The sequence below is a fragment of the Alnus glutinosa genome, chromosome 1, assembly GCF_958979055.1.
Source record: "Alnus glutinosa chromosome 1, dhAlnGlut1.1, whole genome shotgun sequence".
Taxonomy (NCBI): Eukaryota; Viridiplantae; Streptophyta; class Magnoliopsida; order Fagales; family Betulaceae; genus Alnus; species Alnus glutinosa.
In genome coordinates, this window is record NC_084886.1 from 17,880,513 (window position 1) to 17,892,494 (window position 11,982).

The window sequence follows — 11,982 nt, forward strand, 5'->3', positions numbered from 1 at the left end:
CGAATCCGGTACGAACACGACACGAATATATAGGATTTGGGTTTATGCTATAACTCGTTTATGACCCATCAACCCGTTTATGACCCACTAACCTGTTTATGACACGTTTATGACCTATCAACCTGTTTATGATATATTTATGATGCGTTAATGTCACATTTTTTATCAAATTAGCTAAACGAGTTGATACGCCAACCAAATAGGCCGACAGGATAACCTAAATTGTCAAGCCGACCTTAATCATACACCAACGTACAACGTACAATAAATTGGCAAGGGTGAACTTGTAGTTCGACAAGGAAAGCAATGGCATTTTTGTAGAATATATATATATATATATATATATTACGTGTAAATAGTGGCTCTCATTTCCTTTTCGCTTATAAATTGTCCCGCAAAGCATTTCTGCCTCGCTTCTGTGGAGGAAGAAAGCTGAGACAACCCAGAACGATGGCTCTCAAACTCAATCTTTTCACCTCTCAACCTCCAAAGCTGCCTTCTTTGGCTCTCCAACCAAAGCCCAGCCTCAGATCTCCCAAGTTCTTCATGGCCTCCACCCTAAGCTCTGGCTCCAAGTGAGTGCATATATTCCTTCTGTTTTTGAGTATCTACAGAGATTGACATGCATTCATGTTCCCGGATTGACCGATAGATCTTTCTGTAGTTTCGTGTTGTGAGGCTGTTTATGGATCTGGGTCTTTGTTTTAGTACCCTGTAATTTTGGGTTAAGCTTGCATATGATATGTTGATTTCTTTTCTGTGATCTTATTGGCTTTGACTGTAAAATTATTTCTTTTCATGTGGGTGTTTTATGTTTTGGCTAATGTTGGTTTACCTCAATTATATGGGGTTTTCTTGTTTGTTTTTCCTTAATGATTATTGGTGATCTTCAAGGTGTTTCTCTATGTTTGCCTGTTTTCTCAAGTGGTTGTTTTGTATTAGTCGCTAATTTGAATCCAATCAGATGGCTTTCATCTTCTCTCATTAGCTTTTGGTCAGTTTCTGGGTTGTGTACATATTTGATTAATCTCCCATTTGTTTCAATCTCGTAAACGTTGTTCTTGCATGTCGGACTTCTTCTTTCTTTAGTTTTTCTAGATTGAAGCCATTGAGATGCATTAAGACCAGAGAGAGCCCATTGAGATAGATTTAGTTTGTGTAGTTATTGGGATTTCAAGGGTAGGTCTTTTGATTTTCTTGATGGATCTAATTGAATTTCATGAATCAAATATAAAATATATGCAATCTTTCTTTATTTGTGTAAAGTGATTTTTGTGTGTGTACCTTATCTGGTAATTTCTCAATGCTTTCTGCTATACTTTTTTTTTTTTTAATAAGTAATTGGCCCCAAGGGGAGGGGGAAGTGGAGATTCGAATTTGTTTTCTGCTATAATCTTTGGAGACGATGAGTTTGTCGTTTCAGCTGGTTTTTTCTCATGCACTTGATGATTCTATTTTTATTTTTTTTTCCTCAAAAAGAAAATGGTTTAATTGTGACATTGATAAACATTATTATTATAAATGTTGTTACTTGTTCTTCCTAGTGTGTGCTCGGTGGTGTCTCCAAAAGGATGTAGAATTTTTTAAGAGATATTTTTCTATGTCACTTTGATGTTTCACTTTCCTAGAAGCCTCAAAAATTTTGTCTGCCATTTTGTTAAATTCGTGTCTAGGAAAATTATCCTACCGAGAACGATACAGTATCAAATATTTACTTTTTAACTTTTATCTTTCGGTTTTTTTTGTTTTTTTTTTTTCCAATAAAATTCTTAAATACTTTTCCAGACTTGAGCTAATTGCATAATACTCTTTTATTTTCATTTTGTGTCATTTGGTGATTGGAATGACGCTCTTGCTGTACCTAGTTTCTATGTTATGTGATTTGTGAGTTCGATGTGTATGTTGTTATCTGGTTGTCTTTTTCCCTTAAGTGGATGAGGTGGTTTGGATATTTATTATTTAATTAATTTTATCAGTTGGTTGAATGTTTGTTTTCTTTTACATTAATTGCAAGTTTCATATAATGAAACTATTGGTTTGAGTTTTTTTTCTCCTCCTTTGGTTTCCTTGTGTTGGCAGATATGGTTTTGGTTGATTCATTGAATTTTTAGTATATCCATGTTATTGCATGTATTGGCTGTCTTATTCATCTTTGTTAGAAAATGTATTGGAAATTTATGTTTTCTGAAAGCAAATGGTATACCTAAATTTAAAGTTTTCCCCTGACGAGTGGATTTAATTTGGAGGATTATATCTTGAGAAGTTGGCATTGTTTTTAAATTTATATATATTTGTCTAATTCAATGGATGCATGATTGTCCATCTGTTGTTTTCTCATGTTTTTGGCAGTGTTGGTGGTTTTGTCTTAGTTGGAAGCATTCTTGTCGCCCATACTTGGACTTTGAGGGGTTTTGTTTTCTAGTTCTACTAAATAACGTGTGGGCTTGTATTTAACCCATGCTCCTTTTGTCTTTATGATTTTAAATTCGAAGCCTGCTATCATTCTTGTTCATAATCAACTGAATTTCGTATGTTTATTTTGGTTTAATCTTATTTATGTGTTTTAATTTTGTCTGGATTTGAATATTTGACTTGTTGAGCCTATTCTTTTGCAGCTCTTTGTTTCTTCCCCCCTCTCTCCCCTCTCTCTTCCCTTGTAACTTTATATGTGGAAAATCTTTGACTTCCATTACAGCTTGCAGTTGTAGGTCATGTTATTGTAAGAGATGAGGAGATCTTTGTCCATGTTTTTAGGTGGTGTGAAAACTATGTGAATTTTAAAATGGTTATTGGTCTTTAAATTCATAATTTATCTTTTGACTGTTGGTTCATCTTTGTGAGTGTTATTTTTCAATTTTATATAATGTGTATTTGTGCAACATCTAAGTTTGGATATTTTTGGGTTGTTTTATTGATAACTTTTGTGTGTGTGCGTGCACGGGGGTGTGCAAGGGCGTTTCCTGTTTTGTCACCTCTCTCTCTTTCTTATAAAGTCAATTTAATCACAAACATACAATTATTACTTGTGGGTGAAAATGTTTCTTTTTTATTGCTTTTAAATTTTTTTGTGGTTTTAATATGATATATGGTGCATTTTCATCCATTATAATTTTTTTTATTCCTTTTCTGTTTAATAAATTTCACTATAAATCATAAATATTGGGCGGCATTATAATGTTTTGGTGACTGATACTTGTTTTTGTTTCTAGCTCTCTTATTTATAAGCAATCCTTTGATGAATCTTATGCTATAACTTATGCCAAAATGAAGTATTTTTAAGGGGTCTGACTAATTTCTCGTTTGGATGATTTTCTTCTAGCCTAAAATAAAGAAATAAAAAATGATTTTTTAGAATATAAACTCATGCATCACACCCCTCGGTCCATGAATCAGGACCTCCCTTTCTTTTATTTGGTGTTCCATGAAAAAGAATATTATTTATTGCGTTTGCAGTAAACTAGTTTTTTATCCATTACTTTCCACGGCCCACAGTTAAAAAAAATTGAACCTTGACACCCTTTGGTCAAACTCAACCCATTTTCTCAACAAACATCCTCAGCCTTCTTAGTTCCTGTCTGTCATTGTAAATCCATGCCCTTTCCTTCTGATGGGCAAAACCTGAACATTTTCCTGTTTTGGTTGCTTGGACTATCTAATGCCAAATTCTTCATTTCATGCAGGGAGGTTGAGAATCAGAAGAAGCCTTTTATGCCTCCTCGGGAAGTGCATGTTCAGGTCACCCACTCCATGCCACCCCAAAAGATTGAGATCTTTAAGTCTTTGGAGGGTTGGGCTGAACAGAACATTTTGGTTCACCTGAAGCCAGTCGAGAAGTGTTGGCAACCACAGGATTTTCTGCCGGACCCTGCCTCTGATGGTTTTCATGATCAAGTCAAGGAATTAAGGCAGAGGGCAGAGGAGATTCCAGATGATTACTTTGTTGTTTTGGTTGGAGATATGATTACAGAAGAAGCCCTTCCAACTTATCAAACAATGCTTAATACCTTAGATGGAGTTCGGGATGAAACGGGAGCAAGCCTTTCTTCTTGGGCAGTTTGGACAAGGGCATGGACTGCTGAAGAGAACAGGCATGGGGACCTACTTAATAAGTATCTCTACCTCACTGGGCGAGTAGACATGAGGCAAATAGAGAAGACAATTCAGTATTTGATTGGGTCAGGAATGGTGAGATCCTTGCCTCCTAAATTGAAGTGTCTTGTCTCTAATCTTTGCATGTGCATATATGCAGGCCCCACACATAGATGTCGAATTCATTTTCACATTTGGTGGTTGGACTCGTTGCATCTCATGTGGTTGTTGGATCCTTTGCAATTCATGCAAGGATTCTGTGTTTGGGGTTTGTAGGAAGCCCATGTTTGAAACTTCTGATAGATCATGAACTTGTATTTATGCATAAAAATGCAGAAGGGTTTCATACACAAACACAAGCATGCACAGTTTGAAGGTTTAGTACATTCAATTACACATATCTTTTTTCCTTTCTTGTTTGGTGTCCACCTTGTGAAGCTTCATGAGTACTTTGATTTGTATCTATAATTCCTGCAAAGGTTCCAGAATTTGCCTTTCAACATCATGTTTTTGAAGCAAAATACGAATCCTCTGTTGAATCTCCAAAATGATTGCTTTTGTAATTGGAGATCACTAAAAAAAATGAGTAGTTCTATGTTTTTAGTAGTTTTTGTTTCCTTAAATCTGTCCTTTAATTTTAATATGTCAGAATACCTGCTTGATCCTTGACTTTGATTTTCTTTATATCTTTTCTAATAGGATCCTCGAACAGAAAATAGTCCCTACCTTGGTTTCATCTATACTTCTTTCCAAGAAAGGGCAACCTTTGTCTCCCATGGGAACACTGCAAGGCTTGCTAAGGAGCATGGTGACTTGAATTTGGCACAAATATGTGGCATAATCGCCTCAGATGAGAAGCGCCATGAAACTGCCTACACCAAGATAGTAGAAAAGCTATTTGAGATTGATCCCAATGGAACTGTCATGGCATTTGCCGACATGATGAGGAAGAAAATCTCCATGCCAGCCCACTTGATGTATGATGGCCGTGATGATGACCTTTTTGATCACTTTTCAGCCGTTGCACAGCGGCTAGGGGTCTACACTGCCAAGGACTATGCCGATATATTGGAGTTTTTGGTTGGCAGATGGAAAGTGGAGAAGCTGAGTGGACTTTCGGCCGACGGGCGAAAAGCACAGGATTATGTTTGTGGGTTACCTCCAAGAATTAGAAGGCTAGAGGAAAGAGCTCAAGGAAGGGCCAAGGAAGGACCCATTATTCCATTCAGTTGGATTTTTGATAGAAAAGTGAATCTCTAAGTGTAGTATGGAACAAAAAAGGTCTACTCTCCTGCAAAAGTCTCTTCTCTGAATCATAAAATAAGGTAGAAGTTTAATTTTCTGAGTTGCGTTTTTGTTTCCAATTCCTTTATATTGTTCCATAAGTATGCAAAGAATTTGTCGGGGAGTGACTTTGGCTGTAGATACAGTTTCTTCTTGTGTGGTGTCGTTAGATATGCTGATAAAGTGATAGGAGCAGCTGAAGTTTTGATGTTGTGTTGTTTTTTACTTTCTAGTGTTGGTATCTTGTTCTCGAGACTCTGTTCCTCTGTAGTTTGTCCCTGTCTTTATGGAAATTTTAGTAACGATGGCAATCTCAGGTACTCCAGGTTAAACACATTTTCTGCTCATTTTAATTCATCTCTCGATGTTGTGAAGGACAATTTTACGAACCGTTGTGATTATAATCGCCAGCTTTAGTGGTTTGTGTTCCCCCTTAACAAAATGGCCTTGTAATCAGAGGGGAGCCATTTGACTTCGTACCTATTTTTTTAAAAAAAAAAGAAAAAAAAGGTGAAGACAGCAAAAAATAAAAATAAATAAGCACATATTTTTATGTGATTCGGTTTATATGACTTACGTTCGTGGGATAAAGTTCAAAGAGATATGATACGTTTACAATTTCTATACAATTCTTATACAATTTTAATGACTTTTTTTTTTTTTTTTTAAACTATTGGATTTTTTTTTACATATGAGTCATACATGTTTAATGGTTATTTTTTAAAAAATTATTGAAGATGGAAAGTAAACGTATCATATCTCAAACTCAAAATACTACATTTTGTTCTTATTCCTTAATATATTTACAATGAAATATGATACAACAATCATTTCTCATTTACAATACACGATACTCATATTTATAGGAAAATTAAAATTATGATAAAATATGATTCAACAATCATTTCTCATTTATAATATATGAGACATTCATATGTATAGGAAAATTATGGTAGCCAAGTACGGTAATAAAATTAATGTGATTTAATTACCATCAAATCTGATTAAAATTAAATTAATCTCATATATTTTCCTACCATATCCAATTGCAATTATATGTGGAATATATTATTTAACACATTTTACACTGGCCGACAGTTTTAAAGGTATTCTCTTTTTTTATATTAGCCACCTTTTTTTATAAAAGAAAAATAAAAAATCACTTAAAACATGTCGTGTTAACAGGTATAAAATGAGTGTGAAGAGTGATCTTACTCAATGATCAGATACAATTGTACGGTTCAGCATTTTCTTTTTATATAAACTGGTTGCTTTCAAGACTAAAACTACAAACTCTAGTATTGCCTTCCGTTATTGTTTGATCAAAATTAAAGAAGAAAAAATTGCTGAGCTCACATTGACCTAAACCTTGTGGCTTGTGGCACCCGTGTCAATGATTCGTTTTTTCACAGAGCAAGTAAAAACTTCATGGCTGAATCAGAAAGGTACTTCTGAGTTGAGCAATTGGCTGACGTTAAACTGACACACAACATATACAAGTCAACATAGGCTACACAGATGCCACAACAAGCCGCTTAGTTCAACTACTAAAGCTGCTTTATTTCGTAGAGATTAGTTAAGGTAGTTGAACTCCAAAACCAACTTCAAACTCACCTAATTTCCCTCCACTTCTCCTGTCTCTATAAATTCCTACACCCTTCTCTCCCCAAAACATCAAACTCCCAAATCCAAGTTCCCTCTGCTTTTTTCCCTCAACAGCTTAAAATTCTTTTCACTTCCCCAACTCCTATGGCTATGGAGCTCTTTTCGCCTTGTGCTCGCATTGTTCCAATACTGGTCATGGCTGTGTTCTTCATTAGTAGTCCCGTCTATGCCCAGATCAGTACTCCATGCAGTGCTTCAATGATTACTAGCTTCACTCCTTGCTTGAACTTTATAACAAATAGTACTGGAAATGGTACCTCCTCGCCAAGTGCTAACTGCTGCAACTCCCTGAAATCCCTCACAAGTGGTAGCATGGACTGTTTCTGCCTCATTGTTACTGGAAACGTTCCCTTCCAGATACCCATCAATCGGTCCTTGGCCATTTCTCTCCCTCGTGCTTGTAACATGTCTGGAGTTCCCCTCCAATGCAAAGGTAAAGCTTTTGTACAACATACTCATTTATGGTATTCTTTTATGAAACTATTGACGAACTAATGCAAATTTTTTGTACTTCTGCAGCCTCTGGTGCACCTATTCCTGCTCCAGGTACCTTTCCTTCTTTGAACTATGATTCTTTCTACTTGGTATCAATGAAAGTTTTGTATCTCACACTTCAGACGCCAGAGCTTACATGTTTGAAATTGGTTGGCAGGTCCTGTCTCGCTTGGCCCGATGCCTTCTCCCGGACTTTCTCCATCTTCTAGTCCTAAAGGTATATGCAAAACTATCAGTCATAGTTATATATAGCAATTAAATGGGCGTATGTCTAATGGTTTAAGGTTTGTTGCTACTGATGCTTGATACTAATATCATATATTAATTTGTTTTCTTGAGCAGCTTCTTCTATCCCTGATCCCACAGCACCTGCTCAGGCACCAGAATCTGACACGACGCCACTTTTAACACCGCCATCTCCAACGGTGGATTCCGGCGCTCCAACTGCAACTACCGGCAGCCGCCCAGTTCTGACCCCATCGGCTGCCATGCCCTCTCACGCTCTCTCACCATCTCTTCTGCTGTTTATGTTGGGATTGGTTGCTCTCAAGTACTGCTAGGTTATTGTCTTCCCAGTATGTGTGTTGGTTTGTTTGTTAAGTATTCTTTTGAGGGCTTGACTAGTATCTGGGCTTGTTCAGATTATTGAGAGCAACATTGTGTGATTATTTATTTATTTGAGAATGCATTCTTTGTAATACATATATGTATCAGAGGAAATAAAATAAAGATTTGATAGTTTAAAGAGACTTGGTAAGCAATTTGGTGAGTAAATGGTTATGATCGATGATTACTTATGAATCGAATTTTGGACTTTCAGGATTAAATGTTTCACCTAATAAATGAAAGTCAGGATTGATCAAGAATCAGTTGAATTTTATAAATATAATTATCAAATCAACTCTACAGCCTAGAGTAATCCTATTTAATAGATTGTTATACAGTTGTCATACAACTAATTAAGATGACATGATAGTGAAAATCAGCCTTTCGAATTGGATCTACAAGGGCTTGTAAAAAAAAAAAAAAAAAAATTCAATGGTTGATTTTCATTGTCACGTTATCCTAATCACACAGCAGTTTACTAAATAACATTTCTCTACACACTAATAAAGGAATTGATTTGAAAAGCAAAAACTTATACGAATGCATCCAATGAGAGAAACAAGACTAAAACTATGAATTTTCGATTTCTCGCCCTAACTATCCATAAGAGAAACATGAATAACGGCAAGATTATCTGTTTTTGACCCTTAATTAATTAAGAAAAATGGCTACTTTTGTAGAGTGCTCCATACCGTTGGAAAATGATTACTGCATCAGTCTTCTAATTTTCATCAACAGGGTTACAGGAAGGGCAAAATGTGATTCCCCTTCTTTCATTGGAACTTTCTATGTTCTGCCTAGTTATAGCCAACTTATCTACTTCCCTGCTGCGCAAAGGCATGTATATTAGACCTATTGACTAATATGCCAAGATACATTTTTCTTTAAGTCCATTAGCAAAGATGGGTTTAGTGTTTTAGCCCCCTTGGTTAGAAGCCAAATGTATGTACTATATATGGCGGCTACTCTATGCAGGGTATAGACCTTGAGCAGTGCCTCAGTCAAAGAAATGGCTTCATTGCCATTGATGAAGACATGGGCCGGGTCGAGACCATATCACATACTCTGATTGGCCAAGCGAACCAACTAGCCAAGCGCACGGATTGTAAAGGGAGATGTAACGCAGATAACCACTTTCCCACCTCATCCCAACTGTCCCGTTATTTCCACCAAAGAATCAATGAGCATGTGGCACTACACAACGCCTAACAACAACCACAACATTTAAAGAAGCAAGTAAGGAATTCGGTGCCACTACTCTGTCATATGGCCGTACCTCACTAGCAAGCAACACTTGGCATAAACCTACATCACTAGAGGACGTGAATTGAGCATCATGCCTGGCCAAAGTTATGCCCTATCAGAAGGTCCTACGGCAGAGAGTCTGTCAGAATAAGAAATGGGAGGCAACCACTCCTGGTACACACTCTCCATACCCTACCAATTGTGTATTCTCTTTCTCTCCTCCTAACCATGTTTTCAAAAAATCCTTAACAAACTTAAGCGTTAGAGAAATGTGCCCAAAAACTTATATATACAGTTAAGATTGTACTTACTTTATCGATCGACACTAACCCTTACTACTATGCTCATACATCGTATCAAGACATTTTATTTCAACCTATAGGTCGCCTTCTCCGTGACTCAACTACAAAGCCGTAACCCCTTTGATCCTACACTCGATGAGCTACATCGGATCGCATACTCGACATGGTGTCTGGCTTTGATACCAAATTATACAAAACTTAGGTAGAACTCACTATTGAAAATCGACTTGGTAGGGAATGGTGTCTAAGACCTTATATACACGTGATTATAATTCTACTCAAGTCTTGTGGGACATATAGTATCTTAACACCCCTAACTAAAGATGCTAACATTGCAAATTTGAGCCAAACTAGCTGAACAGATATCATTGTGTTTGGTCCGCATAAGAGGAAGGAGAAAGAAAAGTAAAGGAGCAAGAGCGTTCTCAGAAATGGGGGCCTAAAAGGGTCTCGGTCAAAACAGTCAATAACACAGAAATGGATGTAAATAACTCAAAAACCAAAGGGCATTCACGGCAATCCAGGCCCTTTATAAACAGAAACTCTCCCGCCACTCAACCATTCGTATAACTGCTTACAAAGTTGATCACTCTGAGACTTCCCTGAAGACTTCAATAACCCCATCAACCATGATCATCACCAGCGCCGCCACTGCCCAGCTTCCACTCATTGCTCTCTTCCTTGCCTCTGTGGTCCTCCTCGCCGCCTCTGCTGCTGCCCCACCACAACCGCCACCGCAATCGAGCTGCACCGAGGAGCTTGTTCTGTTCTCGCCATGCCTGCCCTACATCTCGTCTCCGCCCAACAACCTCTCCGCCACACCCTCTGACATTTGCTGCCACGCCTTCTCCTCAGCTTTGAACTCCAGCAGCAATGGCGTTTGCCTCTGTTACCTTGTCCAGCAGCCCTCAATCCTCGGTTTTCCAGTCAGTGGCACAAAAGTGCTCTCTCTGCCTTCGGTCTGTCCACTGACGAGAAATGGCAGTTCGACGAAGGAGGGATCTTTGGGGTCGATTTGCTCAGGTTTGAAAATCCGAACCCAGTTCTTGGTTTCTTGAAATCTTGATCTTTTCTTGGTTTAACTTGTTTATAGTTGAAATTTTCATGGTGGGTTTTGCAGCTGTGTTTGTTTTCTTTCTATGTGCTTTATCTTTTTCCTGAGAAGAAAATCAATGACTAGATTAGATTGGAATTTTCTATACAATTTACAAGTAATGGACTAATGGGATTCTTTTTGTCTTCTTTATATAATGATCAAACAAACAGGGTCAGCAGCATTGCCTCCTCTCCGGAGCCCAACAAGCTCAGAGCTTACACATCCTTCTGGTTCAGGTATCTGGCCTAAAACTGCTCTCTCTATACTTACTTTCTCCACACAACTATTTCACAAATTTCATTTCCCTTAATTCACAGTTTATATTTTGATCACCAATATGTTGTCAGACGAGGTTTCATGGTTGTATTTACTGATTTGAATGATATAATCCTTCTCAAACTTTTTATCTTAGCATTTTATGCAATAGGACTGGCAATTTTTGTCACTAAGCATGACGCAAACCTAATATGAAGTTAACGGGTTAAAGTCGAAGAGTTTGATCTGTTTTATTCATGATTTGAACCTGACTCGTGAACACGAATTGTCACCCCTTCAAATGCAAGTAGTAATTAGAGATTAGTTTTCTGAGTAAGTCATTAGTGCTTATTTTATTCTGGAATACTCTAATTTCACAGAAGAGTCTAATGTGGTTTAGTTTATTAACATCGTAACCATGATATCAGTATAGATTGATCAATGATCAGACACTGTAATCATGGCAAGAGTGGCTTTTATCTTTAAATCCCAAATTTATAATTGAAACCAGAGGTTTTTATATAAGACAGTAGCATCAGTGGTTAATGGAAGCATGGTCTGGTCTCTGAACCCTAAAATTTTCTAATCACTTTGTTGCAGGTTTCAATAATTTTGCATCTCCACCAGAACCTGAGAAGAATTCATCTGCAACGTCAAGCTCGTCACCGGAGTTTGCCAAGACACCACCCAAAACAGGGAACTCATCGGTAGAACCGGCTACAGTTTCATCAGCCACCAAACAAGTTTACAGCACCAACAGTTGGTTTCCACCCGGCACACTGATTTTCTTTGTTTCTATCTCCACTCATCTATGTTCATACACCTTATGATTACCTTTTTCCGCAGCCATTGGCATGTTGGGATTGTAGACAGAAGCTCCTGTAATATTTCCTTTACCCAGTATCCAGCATATCAAGCAAATTAGCATAAGTACTTCTTAATCAA

At 37.3% G+C, this 11,982-nt stretch overlaps 3 protein-coding genes across 3 annotated transcripts; all 3 read left to right on the forward strand.

Annotated features, from left to right (window-relative positions):
• The first annotated feature begins 385 nt into the window (after positions 1–385).
• On the forward strand, positions 386–5,684 carry LOC133875740 (stearoyl-[acyl-carrier-protein] 9-desaturase, chloroplastic). The gene is made up of 3 exons (XM_062313965.1): positions 386–575; positions 3,681–4,185; positions 4,789–5,684. Exons 1-3 carry the CDS (start codon positions 451–453, stop codon positions 5,347–5,349), a joined length of 1,191 nt encoding a protein of 396 aa, XP_062169949.1. The 5' UTR covers positions 386–450; the 3' UTR covers positions 5,350–5,684.
• Positions 5,685–7,030: 1,346 nt separating this feature from the next.
• Positions 7,031–8,280, forward strand: LOC133858620 (non-specific lipid transfer protein GPI-anchored 20-like). The gene is made up of 4 exons (XM_062294094.1): positions 7,031–7,471; positions 7,558–7,584; positions 7,691–7,750; positions 7,876–8,280. The coding sequence occupies exons 1-4, from the start codon at positions 7,123–7,125 to the stop codon at positions 8,091–8,093; spliced, it is 654 nt and encodes a 217-aa protein (XP_062150078.1). The 5' UTR covers positions 7,031–7,122; the 3' UTR covers positions 8,094–8,280.
• Positions 8,281–9,981: 1,701 nt separating this feature from the next.
• Positions 9,982–11,960, forward strand: LOC133875748 (non-specific lipid transfer protein GPI-anchored 25). The gene is made up of 3 exons (XM_062313977.1): positions 9,982–10,709; positions 10,953–11,018; positions 11,638–11,960. Exons 1-3 carry the CDS (start codon positions 10,316–10,318, stop codon positions 11,865–11,867), a joined length of 690 nt encoding a protein of 229 aa, XP_062169961.1. The 5' UTR covers positions 9,982–10,315; the 3' UTR covers positions 11,868–11,960.
• The last annotated feature ends 22 nt before the right edge of the window (positions 11,961–11,982 follow it).